The 21,496-nt window shown below is 44.2% G+C and overlaps 1 protein-coding gene across 1 annotated transcript in view; it reads right to left on the bottom strand.

The window, feature by feature from the left end:
• The window catches only part of POU2F3 (POU class 2 homeobox 3), a 43,484-nt gene that overhangs the window by 11,875 nt on the left and 10,113 nt on the right, over positions 1-21,496 (bottom strand). The window contains exons 4-5 of the mRNA XM_085316898.1: positions 14,953-14,987; positions 1,266-1,370 (exon numbers count right to left, since the gene is read on the bottom strand). Coding sequence (XP_085173024.1) covers positions 1,266-1,370; positions 14,953-14,987 — 140 coding nt within the window. The remainder of the gene's footprint in view (positions 1-1,265; positions 1,371-14,952; positions 14,988-21,496) is intronic.

Raw genomic sequence — 21,496 nt, forward strand, 5'->3', positions numbered from 1 at the left:
CCCTTCCAACCTCAGTGATTCTATGATTCTATGGTCATTTGGATCTCAATTTCTTCAAGACAGACTGATTTTAGAGGGCAGAAATTRAACCGAAAAGATGCAGGTGACCTATCTTGCAAGCACTGAGAGACTGCTTTCTGCACAGTGCTGATTTTCCAGTTAGGGGTGTGCTGAGATAGGAAAGAAGCAAGGCCCATTAGCACCTGACTCTCCTCACCAACAGCAAATGGGCTACAGTGTACCCAGCCACCATCAAGTGGGTCCTAAATGGCAAGCATATCCAACACCTCTTGCTCTTCACCACGTAGTTGCCGAGAGTTCCCCACTCTCAGTTCAGMAGTGCAGGCAATAGGTACTGAGAGACAAGGACTGCCTCCTAGCGCTCTTTCCCTTTACCGGAGATAACAGCCCTGGGTCTTTTGTTGGAGTTAAGGAATAACAGTTTGCATTCACTTGGGATGGACAGCAAAATGCCCCAATTAAACCCACTCTCTTTAGAGCTACTTTTTTTTATGGAGTTCATTACTCAGTTAGATGAGCTCTCTGAGCTTTTCAAGCAGTGTTGTGAAGCCTTGGGGAAGTTCAGCCATCCCTGCACTGTGTAAGGGATCTGAATACTCCATGCCAGAATGAAGGAAGGGATAAATGAGCAGCCGTGTGGTTTTCCAGCATCCAAGTCTCACAGGAATTTAACAAGGCTTAGGTGCTAAACTCCAATTTTTTATATATAGTTAAAAAAAATCCTACGAGGAACAAATTTCTTCGCTGGTGTAACTCAGCTGAAGCTAACAGAGTTAAGGATGGTTCAGATCAAGAGCTAATCTAGCCTAGGATGCTATCTCCAACAATGGCATTAATCAGACATTCAGGAAAGAGGAAGACCATGGCAAGCATATCCAACATCTCCAATTATTTCAGCTCAAGGGATTTCCTGACCATGGTGTGGTTTGYCTACTTAGTAGCCCTCAAAGGAAATCTCTTCCAAGGATGTGTCCAGTCTGCCTCTGAACCTATGTTAAACATTCTTCATCCAGTGGCAAGGCATTACACAAAGTCTACAGRCTGCTGAGGAGTTGTCTGACTTTTTGCAGTACAGATTCACCTTTTCTGATTTAGGGTCCATCATATCCTCAAGTCTCCTTTTGTCACTGTCAAAAGGTTTATTGACTGTAGCAAGTGTCTCTCAAAAACTACCTTTCATCTGGAGATTCATTGACCAGTGCCATTTAGGACTTCTGGATTCCTGGGTTTGCACCATCACTTACCCCTGCTATTTGGCTTCCAGGCATCATTGATGATCCCTGTACAAGATGACCTGACCTAGTGGGGATGGTAGGTTGCAAGGAGTCACTGAGGTCTTCAGTTTTAATCTGAAAAAGAGCAAAGTAATGTAGTGTTAGGGAACTGACAGAAAAAAGGAGATATGGGAAGTGGGGACAGTCTTAGAGGGTGGAAGAGAGAGACAACCCTTTTTAGCAAAATGTTAGAGGGCAGGGCTTGCTGAATCCATCTCTGGCTTTGCAGAAAGGCACAGGTCATTTGGGATTTCTGCTGCCTAGGCTATAATACGGGCATATTTTTTCTGCTCTGCCAAACCAAGAGAGAGTCTGCAGTTTGCTCAATTCAAGCATGTTAATTAAAGTTAATTAACCAAGTTCCAGTGACCTAGGAGCTTTTAATGTATGTATGTGAATGCTCTTCTCAGGCAACGCACTGACAATTCCACATTTTGTGGAAAGATAAAATGCAATTCACCTTTATAAATTGCTATTTACATCCTGTGGTGGGGTTGATGACCTCTCATTTTGTTCAGTAGGTAAGTGAGGGATATAAGGGAATAGGAAAGGAAAGATCGTGAAGTAAAAGACCTCGAAAGGTAGCATAATATTCCAGACTTGGAAATGAACCACCCCATATTYTCTCAGCTTTTACCAGAAAATTACAAAAAATATGAAAACTAATTAAGTGTACTAATCTGGCAAGGAAAAATCTTTTTCCTTAGCTAGAAGGCTCTGTGGAGAAAAATTTGGTGAACTTTACAGGCATCAGTCCTTTGTCCAATGGCCACTTTGCCCTATTTTAATGTTCAAGAAAGATATCTCTCTACAAAAATCAGGATTTATGAGTCCACATTCTTAAGAGCAACACTTACYCAGAGATCAGAACTAAATCTTTGAATCTAGTTTATTTCATATTCTCCATGTTCATTTTTAACATTGCTGCTATGTAATAAACCTGTTATATCACTTTACACTAGCTAGTGTCTTGATAAAGATGACTGAAACAGGAGAGAGGGGTCAGGAAGCCTGTCTGGGAGATTTTAAAAGCTTTTTAATCAGTTCAAGAAAATTCAAGAAACTGAAGAGTTTCTGTTCTCAGATGCCACTCAGGAGACAGAAAGGTCTTATGCATCTCTTCTAACAAGTCTTCTCTAAGAAAGGATCGAAGAAAACAATTTCCAGTCTTAGACTCAACTTRTTCTCAAGCCTGAGAATGCCTGGAACAAGGTTTAAATCAGTGGTCCCACACCTAGTCTAAGCCTTTCCAGTGTGAGAAGATGGAACATCTTCAACCAACTGGAAAAAACAGGAAGGCACCAGAATGGACAGGTCTTAAAAATGCTGTCCGTGGGCTCAGCATCAGTGACTCTTACTATCTGGSCTAAACCTCAGCACCTCCCATCAAATAACTACCAAATAACAGAGTGCAGTATCCCCAGAGAGACCAGTGGCCCTATTTGCTGGTGTTTTGTGGTGCTGGTGTGGTCTTTAGGTCACACAGCCTCCTACCAGCAGAGGGGGACAAGAAATTCACTGATTAGAAATAATCAACCAAGTGAAAGTTATTGTCCAAAGGAGTTTTTATTTCAATTTGAGTAAAGCAAACAAAAGCAAAAGTCTCCACAAAGAGATATATGAAAGAAAGAAAGGGAGCATGAGAGGTTCAGAGTTGCCATGCAAGGAGCTGGCCCTGTAAACATTAATCTCTGTGTTGCAGAAGGTGCTGTGCAGACAGAAGAGAATTACAACATCTCCTTTCATTACAGCTACAGCTCTGGACACTGCCGAAACTATTTTTGCAATAATACTAGCTCCTTGCAACAAGACTTATACATGCTATGAATTCCAGTTCTTTCCTACCTTTCACGTTGGTATGATCATCACTCTTAGCTTGATGAAAAAAAATCAGATGGAAAGAACTTCTTGATCACTATCAATGTGGATAGTGTTTAAGTTACTAAATGTTAGATGAACGGCTCGAGAAAATACACCGTTACGCCTGAGCCATCCAATCACTGCTGACAAATGGTTTCATGCATGCTTTTCTTTCCAGGGGTGCATTTAAAAAAAAGYCACCCAAGTCAAAAAGTAAAAATAAATAAATAAATTACCCTTGCTTGCAATTCATGTGTGTCTGCCTCATACAAAGCAGTCATCCAAGTCTAAACWGCCCCCCAAAGAAAAGATAACAGCATCTTAGAGAACAAGCTACTTGATCTCGCCYGAGTTAAGATCCCAATAGCAGCGGAGTGTTGAAGAAGCACGAGCCATTTCCAAACTGAAATCAATTTTTACAGCTGCCAAGCAGAATGTTTTGGAAGCGTTCCAGGCTGAAAGGGGTGTGTAGCTAGATCCCAGCATCGCACAAAATGAGAACGAGAGGTGGGTTTGGCAAAGGACTGGTTCCCAATCTAAAAACAACAACATCTCCCATTGCTCCTTCCCCCGTTCCTGGAATTCTCTGGCTTTTGCTTGTGCAGTAGGCAGGAACCTGGATGTTCCCAACAAATCCTTCTCCTCTGCACATTTTTCATTGGTTTTAGACACAAATATACTTCTCCCTCCTCTTCCTCTCCCCAAGAGGCCTGAAGCTGGCTAATTGTTCATTACTGTGAGTTCAGGATATACCCCAAACCCAACATTTGGGATGGTTAATGCAATTCCTACACTTTCATTTTTTCCCTGGCTAGACCAGCATTATTACCAACTGTATGTTAAAAAACCCAAAACTCACTCCCCCCCCCACCAAACAACACATATTGTGGGTGAGACTGCTTAGTATCATGAGACTACCTTAAAATAATGTAAATTACATATTAATAAAACAAGAGGAAAAGTTGCCTCCCTATTTCTCTGTGCATCTGAGTCACATTTGCAGGCAATTTCTACAAACGCAAGAGAAAATTTTCGTTACAGACACCAAACAAGCTGAAACTGTCATAGAATGACCTCACATAGGTATATCATGAGACCCGTGATAAAACCCTGCAAGTGAGCAAGAGTGATTTAGTTAACCAAATCCTACTGTCCAGGACCTTGGCTTTCACTCACAGCTGAAGAGAGGCACAGAGCCTATACTGTAGCTGAAAATCTGCAGGCATCTGCCCCTTGCGCTGCAGGGCAGTCTCCAGGTAGRGTTGGGAGCAGTTTAGAGCTCCTCTTGAGGAGGTAACGGCAGGTGGCGGCACCAGAATGCAAAGCTACGGAGGGCTTCTCYGGGATAGAAAAGGAATCACACTTGCAAATCTCAGGTGGATGTTTCCACAGCCTTAAAATAGGGTTAGCTGCCCCCAAGCAAACAAAGTGAAAAACACTGGAAGGTTGACTGGAGAGGGAAATAGCATCCCTTGCTTCGTTGGCTAGAGCATCTGCTGGGCCTGGCCAGCGATGGATTGTTTCTTATCTATCTCTGGCCTAAAAACAAAAACAAAAAGCAAAACAAACTAAGAAACATATTGAGGGCGATGGAAAATGATCAAAGCTCTTCAGCTTACTTGCGTAACTGATTTGTGGAAGGTGTTTCATAAACATTTCATAAGAAGGAGAATTATGAAGAAAACATCTCCCAACCTGCCTGCAATTACTGCCCAAACTCTTCCTTACCAGTAGGAAGAAAGGGAGGAAAAAAAAGTACATCTGTTTTGTAACTGATCTGTGAACTTTTGGCAAACATTAKGCTCGTGAAAACATCCTGCAGACATATTGCAAAGATGTGAAGAAACAGCATTACATGAGGAAGTTGGAAAGATTCAGGTTAGCAGCTCCTATCTCACCATGTAGAAGGCTATACCCTTCTGAGACAGACCGAGTGACTGGCCAACCRACCCACATTTGATCCAATGAACCGGCAGCTGGATGCCGTTGGTCGGACAAGACTTTGGCTGCAACCTTCTTGTATCAACTCAGCTCCACTGCCTGGGTTGGCTTTAGGTACTTCGTGAAYCGCCTATGTTTAAGAGATCAATGAGCAATTCAAGAAGTAAACCAAGTATCTCCAGCTGAATGGGTCACTACTCACTGGCAATCTAAATTGCTCTTTATTGGCTGTTAGACACCAAAGCTGGCAGCTTGAATACAGCCCCAAGCCACCTCCTTTAGATGAGCACTTCTGATGTAATGTTAGCATCAATCTGTCATCCTTGTCATCCTCATCAAAGGTGGGACCAATCGACTGATCCAACACTCAACTTGGATGCTTTCTCCAAAGCTCGATAACAGTTTCCCCTACCCTGCCAGAGTGAGGCTGTTAAAGCCATGTCAGCCTTTGCCCTTACCAGTTATTACATAGGATCTGTAACTATCCCTGCAAGGATGAACTCTGGGTACAGAAGACAATCATGCTTCTTGTGTAGTTTCTATTTAGATGGCAACCTCTTTGAAACAGATATTTATCTACCATCACATCTGGCTCATCTCACAGTCAGCAACTCACAATTGTTTAAGAATTTGACTTACTCATTTCCCTCCCGGTATGACTCTTTCACTGGATAGAAGAGAATCCAGTGCACAGAGAATTAAGAGGGTCTGAATTAATTTCCCCTCACCAAGAAAGAACAGCAGCGTTCTCACTTGGCTGAAATTGTTCCCAAAGTGCTATTTAACACAATAGGGTTGTCTGAAATTGTCCCAAAGTGATTTGCCTGGAGTCAAGGAAGGAAGTTTTATGATAGAAACAGGCTTCAGAACTGGATCCAAGGCCACTGCAGTTAACTAAGTCTTCCCAACTTCTAGTGAATTCTCTGTGAATTGCCTGCACATCCAGGCACCATAAAATGAAAAAAATACACCAATAATAAATTATAGAATAATAATAATAATGGGCTTGCAATTACTATATCCACATGTACTATCCTGCACGTACAGTAAGGCTTAATAGACATCCAGGAAAAAGGCAGAAACCCCTTATGTCAACACAATGAGGTTCACCTATAAATTTGATATCCTTTTACACTGCGGGGTGGGATTTCCAAAAACTGCCCRGATGACAGAAGTAGAAGTAATCCCACACTGAATGCCAAACAGACTACATCCAGCACACTGAAAAATTAAAATGTAATCCCTAACCTCAACACACCTGCATCATAGCTTTATGAGCCCTTTGAGTTTATTAGTTGAGGCCTGCTCTGATATGCTTTATCCTCTGAGCTCCAGCCCAGGATGTTAACAGTTGTGCCTCAGCTCCAGCAAGAGTGGGGGTGGCAAATCAAAACTTTAAGTGCAACCGAGCTACATGCTTCACAAAGGAAAACAAACAGAACCACACTCGGCTTTGCAAACATAGGCTTTCTGATACAGCATTCCCCTGGTGTTTTTGCTTTGAAAAATACAACAGAAGAAAGAAAGAAGTCATTTCTCTCTCTAATGTACTGAATGACAAATCTAGAATAACCACATGTAGCCCAACAAGTTTCAAAAGCAGGAGCTGGTCAAGAGAGAGTAGAAACAAAAATGGAGGTGTGGAGAACATCTGCTCCAAGCGGCTATGCTCATGTTGAGTGAATGCTCAGATAGACACATTCTGACTAAGTGTGGCTCTGCACTGAAGACTGCCATGCCTGYCAGATCCTCACAGAAGCTAGCAAGAGCTTTCATATGGCAATCCACGTTCACAGAGCACAGAATTGGTGAAAAGATACTGAAAAACAACAATTTTCAGTATCTTCAGTGTTACTCTTTGTACTCAAGCATGTGGTACACTCTCTGCCGAGGTCTGTGGACATGCCAAATTGGAAATATTTAAAAAATGAGGAGGAAAAGATGCCATTTTCTTTGACAGAATGGTGAGAACCTCCAAACAAAGCATGAAAAACAATTTCACCACCACAAAGCTCATTCCAGGACTCTCCCTTCCCTAGCCGTCCCCAGCCTGGAGGTCCTGCCCTTCTGCCCCAGCCTTCTCTTATGTTGCAGTACTGCTTCCTGCATCTCTCAATTTCACTTGCCCAACTTCCAAAGCTCTCCAGAACTCCACCTCTGCCTACACCTTTGTGCTTATCTACTCTGCTCCCACCCTGGGCTGCATCCCTGCCCCTTTCCTTATCAATCCGATTTCACGCACAGTAGGCTTCATGGCTTCTCTTATACCTTCTTGCATGCTCGCACAGGTTCCTTGGAGCCTAATCATGTTCCTGTTGAAGTCAGCAGCAAAGCTGCCTTACTGAGCTTTGCTGGGGACAGGATCAGCCCCTTAAATGTTCTCCAAATTCCCAACATGAAGATTTTCCCCTTTCCATGAATCTCTGGGTAGCAGGAGCAGACTAGGCTTGCTCTGTGTTCTCTAAATACCTGGCACTGTCTCCTTGCTGCACAGTACCGATGTTCCTGGGTCAGTCATCCATGAGGAGGCAGAGTAGTGCCTGCCGGCAAGACACAGGAATCGCGGCGCAGGTACCCCTTGGTAGCAAGGCCCTTTCCACCACATCCCACATGGGAAAGGAATTAACTTGGAGTCAGTTGGCTCCCGTGACTGGGGCTGGCTTTCTCCCAGCTCTGCAAGTTTCTTTGATTGGTTCAGGGTAGTTTTGGCATCCATTGCCATGCCCCAGGGGACTGGGACACAAGAAGAGCAGCTAGAGGGTTTGCATTAAACACACGTAAGTAATATAATTTAAAAAGAAAGGGAGAGTGATAGAAAAGGAGTGAGAGAAGATCAACTTTGCTGGAGAATTTTGCGTAGTCTTTCATTTCAAGTGGAGGGAATAAAGTCTAGTGATTGAGGGGAAGAGGGAGCTCAAATCCAGTTCTCAGCTTCCACCTCTGGCTCTGGGCAACTTCCATGTGCTGGGGAAGTAMGGCAAGAGGGTTTCTCATTAGGAAAAACCAATGTCTGCTTCCTAAGGGGATGGGCAGCTCTGGTTCAGCCCACTGCTTTCACATGGAGCACTAGCAGATTAGCACCTCTGGGAAGGGAGAAAGTGCACACTGATGTCAGGCTTCCAAAATTAGAGGCCTTGCTTGAAACCCCATCACCTTCACCTTTTTATGCTATGACTTGCCCTTCTGCAAAATGGGTGCAGGGCCCCACCCTTGCTGGGTGGTGCAGGCTTTTGATTGAATTCTTGGAGCTCACCAGATGAAAGGCCTTCAAGAATTCAGAGTCCTCTCCTTATTACCAATGAGCAATTCTCCAGTAGGCAGAGGAGTCATATCCATGCACTGCAGTTCATGAAACTCAGCACATAAAAAAGTGCCGATCACCCAAAKAGTGGCTTGGCAGTGACAACCATGMCTTAAGCTGAGTTTTTATCGTGGAAACATTTGTTACATCCCCACAGATAGCTCCACAAAACCAGGGCTTGTCCCCTGCAAGCTCAGAAAACATTTACCRKAACAACCTAGTTTGAAGAAGAGGTTCCTCTAYATATCTGTCATAGGCAAAACAGTGCCATATACAGAGACAGAGGACTTCCTCAAGCCGGATAAATGACAGGAGGCCAGCTGGAGTAAGCAATTTGCATGAAGTCCACAAATGCGTCCTCTGGCGAGAGACCTGTCTGTCTCTCCATCATCTTTAAGACAGCTGTGAAACATCTGGCTCCTACGCAAGATATATTGCTACTGGACCAAGGCAGCAAGTGTAGGAAATAACTTAGAAATACAGGTTGATCTTTAGAAGCTTTYCTGAAGGAGGAAAGCAGGATTTTTTTCAATGGGCTGCAGTTGGATCTCGAAGAGTAGGTGGAATCCAGTCAACTCAGAAGTGATGCTGGTTTGTTGTCAACTGTTACCGGCTAACATAAAAATAATTCAGTCCATCAATTAGGATAAAAGCTCAAATCCTTCCTCCTACTTTAACCTCCCCCTCCCCTATTACCTGCATCACAAACTCACTGATGTTATAGAATTTGTTCCCAGTAATCTTATCTGAGGCCCTCTGTAAGGCTCCAGAAAAAGCTAGCTTGAAAAAGAGGTTTCTCTACGTATCTGTCCTAAGCAAAACAGTGACATATATAGAAACAGAGGACTTTCCCTCAAGCCAGAGCTTTCTCTGATGCTTTCCCAAAGAGCTGCATTTAAATGAAAAACCAATGCACAAATACAAATTTATGCAATCAGCCTATCCCTAGGACAGAGCAAGGGAACTTCAGAAGRGAAAGGCCAATGAGGTGTTCAGCTTAGATCCAATGTCAGTCAAGGCAGACATGGACAKCTGGGCCTATTTCCAGTCAGTGAAGGCTCAAGAGATGAAAAGTAGATGCAAGAYTTAGGCTGATACCTTGAGGCAAAGCAGAGAAGAAGAGAGAGCGAGATCTGAATTGATCCTGAGGGGAGAAGGAAGTCGGATGTGAACCTCTCCTTGAGAGGAGGGCAAAACAGGACTGCGATGGAAATCTGAGGGGCAAACTGAAGCCTGAGYTACCCACAGGGGAAAGTCAAGCAGGAACAGAAATGACATGGGGAACACATGAGATTAGGGGAGGTGGGAACACAAAATGGAATGAAAAACTATGAGAAGAGAACCCAGAGGGAAGGGAAGCCCTGACTGAGCAAAATTAAATCTGCAAGGAGTTTTGCATCCCAGATATTAATAATAAACTACCTAACGAGTCGGTCCCTTCTTTCCACCTTCAAAAGGATAGAGGGGAGGAAGAACTTGTCTGTGGTTGAACACAAGACTATGAATCAGAGAATCTGAGTCCATATCCCAGCTCTACCATGGAGCAAGTCCCAGGATTACAATATGCCTCAGTGTCCACAGGCAACTGTCCTATAAAGTGATTTTGACTGCAATCACAGTGCTCAGCATCTTTGGAAAAAGCCAGGCAGTCAGTCTCTACCTGCTTGATATGTAAGACACGGTTAAACACCTCCCTGCCTTCTGGAGGCACTGGGATGCTAAATTCATTAGCAAAATACCTTCAGACGTGTAGGTGGAAAGTACCAAACAAGGTCAAAGTGTTACTAATGACACTGAAAAAATACCACTGGTGATTTTAGATCTCAGGTGCAGTTTGCCCATTTTCCTTTCTTGCATCCTATGTCTACTGACATCAACTAGGAAAACCTGAGACAGTTTTCACTCTCTCCCTCAAAACAACCAGTGAAAACCCCAAGTAAAACTCAAAAATCTAAGTTTCCTTGGACAATGACTCTGTCAGACATGAACAGGGCTGGGAGGTGACCTGGGAGCTAACCAGCCCCTGAGGGAGCCTCCCCCTTGGCACTACTTGCAGGAGGCAGGGGATCTTAACATACAGGATCCTTCACTCAGATTTAGAAAGGAGAAATTTTTCAGAAGCCCTAGCCTCTCACTGCTCTTTTGGGAAACAATAGCAGACACACTCAATTGGCCAGAAAATCTATGCACTTCCTACTGACATGGAGTCTTCAGCAGCTCAATTATTTACTGCTAACTGAGCGCTGGAACAGAGGAGTTTTGAAATGTGTCCCTTACAATCATATGCAACAGTTAGAAAGGCAACGTGCAGGTCCTGATGTGCACGTTTAAGCATTGAGTTAACGTGTGTGTGAAATACCAGGCCACTTCTAACACAAACTGTGTTTCTCTGTTTTACTCTGTACACTTTCCTTTATTCTCTGAAGATCTTTCCTGCACCCGCAATACACCTCCAAGTCACCTCCTTTTCCCAGCTGAAGCTTCCCCCAAACCTATTTCTGGAAGGCTTGTAGGAAAGGGGTACATCCTTATGACGTCCCTTGATGTGTGYGAAAGAAAATTAAGTGATAGGAGTAAAGAACCCACTGGAAAATTCAAGTTGTACTCAGTACTGGGCTGCTCAAGCACACTAATGCTCTGCTTGTCTGTCTTAAATACTGCAAGGTCTCACAGCAGGATCACATTTATATTGGTACAAATATCAAACCTGTCATTATCATTAAGCAAATGACAGCCTGTCTGCTGGATTTACCTTTTGCTGGAACAAAACTTCATGTCATACTTGCATGCAGAGCATGCACAAACACTTCCAAGCCTTTCCTGCACTGGTCATGAAGAACCTTTTAGCCTTACATCAAAATGGGCTTATTCCCTCCTAGCACTACCATGCAGCTCAGTGCTTGAGAGCATGCAGGGGCTTGGAGAAGACCTCCCATTCCCTCCTCTGGAAGGAGAGGAGACCTAAGCCTTCATTCTACCTGGCACTCAGAGACTGCCTTGCTCTAAGGACTAACAGATGACAATCCTACACAACATTTTCCTCGTGGTAAATAAATCAATGGTTCAGAATCTGAGTCTTTTCCTACTCTGGCTGTGGATCAATGCATAAGCATAGCACTGTATACTGGACTATGCGCCTACCAAGCACACAGCCACTGCTGTCTCCCCAAACCATCAGTCCTCACTCCGTGTGTGTTCCAGAAAGCAGCAGTACCTCAAGAATTGACTCCAGACAAAAGGTGAATTACCTGACTCTCTAGAACAGCTTTCTTTAGTGTGATCTATGAAAACAAACAATGCAGTATTTCCTTAAAGGCTCCACACAATGTATACCCATGGGGAAATAAAACAAACAAGACCTCATAAGACTGTAGCAGCATCACCTGGTGAACATCACCATGTTATACCAAGGAAAAGTCCTGATTTTGACATTTTCATTCATACCATTTACAGGCCTCACTTGATTCCCTTTTGTTGCAAGGTTCTGAAGCTGCATTTTCTGAGTTACTCACTTTTCTCCTTGACATGCTCTGGACAGGATCCTAAACCATCAAGAAGCTGATGTCCCTATCCAGGTTGCCAGTACTGAAGGTGAAAGTTTATTACTGTCTCTTTGCATTTCCCTTGATATAAACAGGAAACAACTGGCATTAGACTCGCTAAATAAAAAGCCAAACCAAACCAGATAGGCAAGGCAGAAGATGCTTCTTTTTCCATACACACCCTTTCCCCCTCATTCACATACAAATTACTGTTGCATCCAGGTGGGAGGAGAGTTTGAAGAGGGGAGAGGGGAAGAAGTGTTTGCCAAATAGGTTGAGGGATCAGAAGGCAGCTTTCTCATAAAGAACAGGGCTGACCCACAAACTGCAAGAAAACCTCAAACTCCACAAGAGTTTCCCTCCCCCCTGTTTTCAAGGTGAGAGCAGCTGCAGTAGGGAATTGGTAGGCAAGTAAGGGGTCTAACCAGGTCACTCCACCCTTCTCTTCCTGCCTGGAGCGTAACATGGGAGGTAAGCAGACCTGAAATGTAGGCCATCTACAAAGACTGGGAGAGAGGCTTAAATGATGTGAGATTTATGATCTTCAAAGTGATTAGCACCCAGCACTCCAAATAAAGTCAAAAAGAGCTCAGCAGCTTTTGCATTCAGTCACCAGTTTGGTTTCAAACTGTGCTTCTCTGGCTTCGGTTTGAGAACTTGAACAGCAAGGTAACAAAAACAAAAACAAAAACAAAAAAAAAAAAAAAAAAAAAAAAAAAAAAAAAAAACCCCAAGCCAAAATTAAAAAACTGTCAACCTCCACCCCTAATGAAGAAGCTCAGCTCCTGATTTTACGTGAAAACATTTTGATATTTACATATCTCTGCTCTTCCTTCTTCTTGTCATTTCAAATGTATTTGCTGAACTGAAGATAAATTCACCAATAGCTGAGGTCAGCCGGAAACCTGAGTGCATCATCTGCATGCATTTGGGCTTATTATCATTTAAATAATAGTAATAATAATAATAGCTCAAGTAAACACATGGGCTAGCCAAGAGAGGGAGACAAAGAGCCACACTCCCTTCAGGCCTGTTTACATGTACCTATGTCCACTCACATGAAGCTGTTATAACCCCACCACTGACATCACCATAAGACACTTTCTGTGGACACTACTGATGTTCTGGGGAATCAGCACAGCTTTAAAAAAACTATTAAAATGTGCTTGCTCCCAGACTTCTGCTTTTTAAACCTTGATCAGTTCCCAGTCAGATTTGCTATGCAGCTACATGTACAGATAGATGTGTTGGCATAAACAAAAGGAATTTACCACAGTGGAAAGAGAAAAACAAGAGGGGGAAGTGAATGTGGCAAAAGACTATCATAAAAGCCCAATCTCTGTAGGAGGAGGACATCTCTATCAAGCAGACTCTGGCTAAAATCCTATAGACTTCAAAGCTATCTGTCCCCAAAAGTTTACCAGCATCCTCTCATTCAGTGGCATGCAGAGGACGAGGATCTTAGCGATAACGAGTCAAATCATCAGCTGATTAAAGCAGCACTGCTTCACTAGTCAATAATGTTTCCTTGATTGACCTCAGCYGAGGATCCAGTTCTAACATCTTTGTGGTGTTGCCATAGGAAAAGTTTGCAACATGTAGCAATCGCGTATGTTCATAGCTTATTTCTATCTTGAGGGAATTTTCTTTTATCACTAGTTATGAGCAGATTGGATTCTTCTCCTGGCATGCAGAAAGCCTGTGCTTTGAGCTCTGCAATCCACAGAGCTGGAGACACAAGACTTTTTGTTTTCAGCTGGGTTTTCCAAAAACCTGGAAGATGGCTGAGCGTGTTAAGACATCTTGGATAGGAAGTTACGACCCACCCAAAAGCAGAGCAGCCAAACCAAACAAACAAACAGGAGCCTGCTGACATCTGTCAGACAAAGAGCCACCAAGGCAAACTTGAGGACAGAAAAGTCACAGGGAGAGGCTTCAGCTGCCCACCTGCTGTCAGCAGGAAGCCTTTGCAAAGGATCACAACCCTTGAACCCGAGGAAAGTAAAACTGGAAGCAGGAAGGCTGCTGAACTGTTAGAGTGCGAACATCTGCTTTAAACACTAGTGCTTGCCCATGGAGTTACAGCCCTCTTTGCTTTCCTCGCTCCAGCTCCTTGGCCATACCCCAGAGCCCTGTGGCAGGTCAGCTGGCTAGCACTCTGGGCATCCCCCTTCTGTTTACAAGGTCTCAGTCCAACACCACCGATGGCCACAGCAACCCTTAGTCCTGGGCTCAGAGCATTTTCTCATGCTTCTGCATAGACTCAAGATCAATACTCTCTGGAGTACACTAGCCTCCTCCTGCAATTCTGGTTTAAGCTYCAAAAACATCCAGGCAGTTAGTAAGATAGGAACTGCTTTTAGCTGCAAAAAGTAGAGGAGGATAGAGACCAGCTAACACAGCAAAGACAGTAGTTCTTCAGATTATTCATTTGTAACTGGGGCTATGCTCCCCTCGTTTTCAGAAACACTTGCATTTATCTACTGTCCCTTTCCCCACTGTCTTGCAAAGAGGAATCTGCYGTTGCAGGCAGGCCTGGTCTTGACCCAGGCACTCCAAGACCTCAAACCACCTCATCTTCAGTCCTTGCTGATACTCCTGTGAGTCAGCCTTGTGCTCTCAGTCTTGCATACTGCAGTGCTTTCAGTGCCAGTGTCACATGCAGTAGAAATGCATGGAGCTTTGGGGTGAGATTTGCATGTTCCGCAGTGTAACTGAGGTCCCTTTTAAAATTAAAAAGCCAGAAAAAGCCTCCAGCAAATGGTGATTTATTAAAGAAACTATAATCAGCCAAACATCAAGGAAATAGGAAGGCCTGGAAACCAGAAGTACAATGTGTCATTCTGTCCCATAGGGGGAATTGTGAAGGACTTATGTGGTCTATTTAACGGTAGCTTATTACCTAACACTTTATCTCCTAGCAGTAGCTCCTCGGGACTCATCAAGACAAGGAATTAAAACACTGTAACTCAAGAAAGCAGAAGGATACCTGGTAACCCAGGGAGACTCTTACCTGCCTGTTAAATTCCAGCCCATTCTGCTCATTTCCTACAACGAAACAAACAGAAAGAGATCTCAGTATTAATGACAGTCGTCATCGATCTAGACTCTACAGAACTCAGGACAACATAACTGAAGACATGCTGCTAGCCCAGCTAAGCTTACTGTAAGAGTATGGAAAAGAGCAGGAAGGTGAAAGCAACGTGAATGCAGTAATGGATGCACAAAGGCAGCTTTTGCAACCTTTCGTGATACCAGCTCTTTGCAGAAATAAACAGAACTACTTCTGCCTAGAGATACTTGGCCAAGGAGCAAGGGTGGGGGAGAGCTTACTGATTGGAAGGGAGATACCAGTGGAGGTAAGCTGGAGGACGTTACAAACCTCCACAGAAATCCAGGAGCAAGGTGTTATACGTAAAGCAAAAGCTAACCGTGCGAGAGGCTAGTGAGAAGGTGGCCGAGGCTGTTAACCAGGGAGCTTCAGGTACCCTTGTGGCACCGAGTAACTCTGGGATATCTCAAGGAACAGAGGGTGCCGTGGGGTTGTGCTAAAGAGGCGTCTCCTTGATTCCAAAAGAGATTGGCAGACACAGGGGGAAAATCAGACAGGTTTCAGCCTGAAGGTACCTCACAGGTCCTCACTCATTCCCCTTTGATGATAAACACTTTCCCCCCCCCCCATCACACCTGCCAAATTCATCAAGAACATCACAGAGGAAAGGCTATATACTACAGATATGAATGTTTTAAGGGATTCCACGAAGCCTTTTTAGTTGCAAAGGCAACCCCAAGAAACCCCTTCTCTTCCCTTTGCAATACATTCCCTAAGTCATTCTCCTCCAGCCCAACTGAATTTGTGGTAAATAATYTTAAATTGTTCATATCCCCCAGCACAAACCCCCGAGGCCTCCTCCTCCTGTTTCTTCCAGTATAACGTTTCTCATAAAGCATAGCCCATGCCTTGTGATCTGATCAAGCTTCAACACATCATGTTTTTCACGAGCTCATGTCCCTCTCTTGCAAAAAGTCGGGAAGGGGGTRAGAGAGGCTGTGCAGGCAGAAGTACAGATCCAACTCTTCCACTGRCGTGCTTTTGACTGAACAAGCCTCTACCCTAATTTAGTGCACAGCTTTTCTGCTTGCAACATACACCTAATATTCCCAGGTGAATCAGTATGTTTCTCTGAGATCTTCAGCAGCAGTGCGCTTGGTACAATTATTCATAGATGGCAAAATACCTGTAGAGTCAGTATAAGAAAACCTCTTAACAATTTCATGGCACTTTGTCCTCTGTTATCTAGACACTTTTCTTAAGATTTTATCTGCCACATGCTAATAGCTTGACGATGGAAACTAAAGTGCCTTTGTCGCCCTTGTTTGGCAGAGCTGTAGGTCTTTGTTACTGGACAATACCAAGGACAATACTTCTTAGTGCAAGGTGTTGCTGCTGACCTGCTCTGATGGCTTCGTTGTGCTTCCTCTTTATGCCTTGACATCTCCCTGATTTTTCTCTCATCTCCTGCAACTCAGCCCCAATCCAGCCTTGGATCTTTCCCTCATCCTGCCTGCATTTCTGCTGTGCCAGAACCTGCCCTCACTTCCTGTCTTCCTTCCAACCCGCTTTTCAAAGCTTTTTCTCTTCCCAATCTCAGCTCTTCATCTTCTCCATTTAATTCCCCACTCCTGCTACAACCTCCAATTTGCCACGTGCTTCCATGCCCCCCATTCCTCTTGCTGTAACAATCCCTGACSACCTCTCTCCAGCTGCTCCTGCCTGAGGAATTTGTTCATTCATTGTGTTCCAACACTAAGCCCCAAGAGCCAACGACTTCATATTTAAATGATGGAAATGCTGATAGTGTTAATAGATGATCACAATCTGTATCAACACACCTGAGCAGGACTGTGTGATGATCTTCAAGGCCTGCTCTTTCTGCCTTTGAAACCCACAGGGGATTGATGTGATATAAAGGCARTAGCTGAAGGGAAGAAAGGCAAGAAGGAGAGAAGAGGGAAATGAAATTCCTAGTTGCCAGAATAGAACAGGAAATAAAAGGTAATCTGATTTCTTGGAGGAGTTTTGTTCATGTTCAAATGCAACATTTTGTTGAAGGAGGATTCAAAGACCTGGAGGGAAATCCCTAAGTTCCAGTGATGATGGGTCTGAGTCACCCACCATACACCCAACACTTGGAACTCAAGATCCACAGCTGGAACAGCATTTCACTCCACATCTCTACCATGGCTGGAGCCAAACTTTCCAAACAGAACTGCCAAAAACAAAGTGGGTTCAAAATACTCAGGTCTAAATTCTTCAACACATTCTTTCTTCCTTTTCTAAACTTCCTGTCTTTTAATTTTCACTCCTTGCATAATCAAATGCAGATGATGATAGACTCTCATCTTTCATTTTCTCTACTGCTTCTCCTACAAGGCTTGACACAGCTTCCTCAAAGTCCTAAGCTCTATTCTCTTGCACTACGCACCCCAAATCACAGGATGTCTGAGAACACCTCAGCCAGGTATTTTGTGACAGTGGAACATGCTGGAAATATGCATGAGAGATTGACATTAAATAAGTCATATCTTGGGTGTCTAAGTCGAAGCTAATTTCCCCAGGCTGTCTTGGTAGACAAGGAAGAGCAATAGGCACCTCCAGAGGCCATTCATCTGATCTATCTTAGGCTGAGACGAACGGCCCTCTGGAGATGACCGTTTCTCTTCATTGCCTACAAAGGGGCCCAGGGGCAGATGGTTAAGGCTTACATGTTCARTAGTGAGATATTTAAATTTCACCAAGGTGATTTCTACTCCCAGTGGTTATGTAAATGGGAACTGGATACACAAATCTCTTCAACTTTTCAGCAGRACCAGTGAGTATTTATGCACAGATTGATTTGCAAACAATTCTCATCTTTTTCTATTTCAGTAAAAGCTTGTATGTCAAATAGAATTAAGATAATTTCAGCTGTAAGCCATGGTTTGGGTGTGATAAGGACAACTCTCTTCTTCAGTTCAATCAATAACTTTCCTACAAGTATTTTAAAAATAGAGTCAGTTTCCTCTCCGTTTCTATCAACATTAAACTCACACCAAAGTAGTCATTTTTCTTCTTAAATGAATGGTTTGTTCAAACAGAAAGGATTTGCACTTTTTTTTTTTTTTTTTTTTTTTTAGCTCCAGGAGCTAAAAAGCAAGGCAAGTGTAGGTGGCAGGAGATTCTCAACTGCCGAAAACTGCCAGCATTACCAAAAACCAGAACTCCATTAATTTTGGTGGAGCTTCATGCCAGCCAGCTTGCCTCTTGCTATCTTGCTACACCACCCAGACACAATGGGATCTAAACTCTCCAGAGACTGCAGACACAGTCCTSCCCTCCTTAAATTGCATCAAACAAGGGAAGCCCTGGGATTTAAACGGAGAAAGTTTGCTTTGAGCCCCTTGCTCTACACTTCCAGGGAGCTTCCCCCTCAAACAGGCCTTCATTCCCCACATTGTGGAAGTTCTGGACAGAGGGAATAAGGCAGTGATAAGCTCAACTGGCTCCTGGCAGCACAGCAGACAAGGACTATGCTCCTCCTGGCAGCTGCTTTGCATAGCACTGGCATCAGATCTGGTGCGAGTTTGCCTGGGGAGGTTTCTCTGGGGATGGGAGCAGCAGAGCAGTTCCGGATGGATTTCCCCCTACCCCCTGTTATTCCCCCTGCCTGGAATGCTTTGTTTACTATTAAAACCAAATACAGACACTCTATCAGAATGACACGTTTCCCACTGAAAGCTGCCGAGCCAGTCCAGCACTTGAGGATAAAAGCAGCATAATGGGAGAAAATAAAATCAAGATTGCAGCACACCTTCATCTTAGCAAAACAAACACATGCAGTAACATGCAGGTGTCACCTACGGGGAGTGACAGGCACCCATGGATTCCCGCCTGATAACAGAAACAGGGCCACAGCCAGAACGCTCACTTTATTCCTCTTTCCACCGAACTACATACTTAATTCAACTCACAGTTTGATCTTGGCTGCGTAGAAAGGACAGGGATTTAGAAAGTGATTTTAGTCTTCAACAGGTGTTGGGAAATTCCCACAGGGAATCATTTTTTTACAGTATGCATTTAGGAGGGAAATTCAGAACAACTGAACGATGATGGAGGAAGAACRCCAGGCAGACACTAGGCAGGGGATTCAGCTGCCTGGGCTTAGGAGGATAACTTTTAAGTGTCTAATTCTAAGCCAGTTGCTCTAGGCTCCCTGTACAGCCAAGGAAAGGAAGCAGGCGCTTCCAGAGGGCAACTCAGCTCACCCCCAGAATAGACAGCAGGGACATGAATCACCTTCTGGAAATACCAATTTGCATCATTGACTTTACAAAGTGCCTGGGATGAGTAGATCAGACTTCAGCATCAAAGTATTGTGTGTCTAAAATTAAGATTAATCTCACCTATCCCAAAGTATTTTAGCACTTCTGCTGATAAAACACAATGCTGTTAGAGATTGACAAGGCAGGATAGCTGCAGAATTCCTTCCAGAGTGCCTTTGCTAGAAGCTGAGAAATTCATTCATTACCATTAACTGATACAAGAATCAACTCTCTCACCTCAAACAATACGGAAAGTTGAAAGATCACCCAAGAGTGGGTAAAGAAAAGAAGTGGCAGTAATTCATCATAACTACAGAAAATACTTGACACTCAGGCTGTAAATGACACAAAATGCTAACTTGTACTGAAAAGGATGTGGTTCTACTAAGCAGAAAATATATTCAACGTCAAATGAATTCCTCAGTATTTCAATTCACTTTGGAGACCCAAGTGAATATCAAGTCATGAATATCACTATACTGTTCCTGACACTTAGAGCAGCAACTTTTGCAGAACTTGTAGGCAAAGCCCTGGGTGGTACAAACTCTCCTTCCATGAACCCCACTTAAACTGCCTGATTTCATTGCAGTAGCTAACCCTAATTCCCTCCACTTGCATCCAGCTGCACTGGAGAGCAGAAGCTGGAGCAGAACAGACACTGGTGCCTTCCCTATGTGCCATGCTGTGATGCTCACTGCTGCCAAGGCTTACTTCAAGAAGTGTTTTTTGAAGGAAGCAGTGGAAAGAGTAAAGCAGACAGGGAGCTTTCAAGGCACTCAACTAGGGCTGCAATTTTCATGCCAAACGTTAACACTGAAAGCACAGACAAAACCAAGCATCTCCACGGGAAAGCTGTGGCCACCTAGCAAGGAAAGTGAATCTGTCCTGACTCAGTTAGATGGCTACAAAGACTTCAGAGGAAACTTTCACTGAAGGCTCAAAATGTTTCATTTGGGTGGCTACCCCTGCGTTACAAAAATACCTTTCCTTCATCAGCAAGGCCTCAAAGAAATCACATCTTCTAGTTCCACGACAGCTCTGAACGTGATATACCCTTCATGTAGGGTGGGGACTGAGGGGAGAAAACAGGACAGGGAGTGTGGGAGACTCGGGCAACTTTCAGAAGGAAACCTGAAGGCACCAGTTGTTCCCACAGAAAACATTTCACCTGCAGGTGTTGGGAGAGGGCAAGTCTCTTCCCTTAGACCAGAGGCAAGAGGCAGATCAGACCAGCTCTTCCTTTGCCCTTCTAATTCAAGTCAAACCAGCCTTTTGTGCCTCTTTCCCCTCCCCATCCTTTTTCATCCTCTTCCATAATAGGATGTTTAAGAAAAAAAAAAAAAAAGTAACTCAACCTCAAACCCTAATCACCTTCATTTGAATTTCAAATATCCCCCTCTTGGCCTCCCCCACACCCCAACTGACTTGGAGCTGGGAATATGGAAATTTCTCCCGCTTGCCTTAAATGTGGCTATGCTATGAAAATCATCAGCCTTATGCAAATCATGAGCAGGCCCAATTGCCATAGCAACCAGCTGTTTCCAGCCTGACTGCTGCTGCTTTTATTTATTTGGGACTTGTCCTGGGGTTGTTCATGGCTGGAGGGGAAAAAGACRAGAGAAATCCTGGAGGCTTTGAGGGAAATTTCAYGAGGGAGAGCTAGCCTYGGAGAGCAAAGGCGTAGCCAAGGCYGAGGYTCAGCACGGCGCTGGGGCACATCAAGTTTCCTCAAAAGACTTTGGCCTGACAGTCTGCTTCCAGCCAGATCTGAAGAGGCAGCAACAAAAGGCAGGAGAGAAAAGCTCACTGCTTGCACCTTGCTTAGTTCACCTGCCGAGTCTGCCGAGGGCCCATCTGCACTAAGCAGCGTAACCCAAGTGCCTACCGCCTCCCTTCACACAAGCCGTCGCACTGCTCAGGATAACGCAGTGCAGGCACCTTCGCTTTGGCCTGAGCTACAAGCTGATGCAGAGGTGAAAGGCCCCATACTCTATTCAAGCCYGAGCCAAAGAGTTTAAAAGAAACCCTAACCAGAAAGCTCAAAAACCTACWACCGGAATATGCTAAACAACGGAGCCCCCAGACCCCTGCGGATAGCAGACCCCCACTCTGCTGAGCGCTGCACCCATCTCCAGGGAGAGCAGCACCCACCCTAAACTGCTCACACTCTGACAAGGAGGTGGGAGAGGAGACGA

This window comes from Rhea americana, unplaced genomic scaffold, assembly GCF_003343005.1.
Source record: "Rhea americana isolate MKP2758 unplaced genomic scaffold, rheAme1 scaffold_48, whole genome shotgun sequence".
In the NCBI taxonomy this organism is placed as follows: Eukaryota; Metazoa; Chordata; class Aves; order Rheiformes; family Rheidae; genus Rhea; species Rhea americana.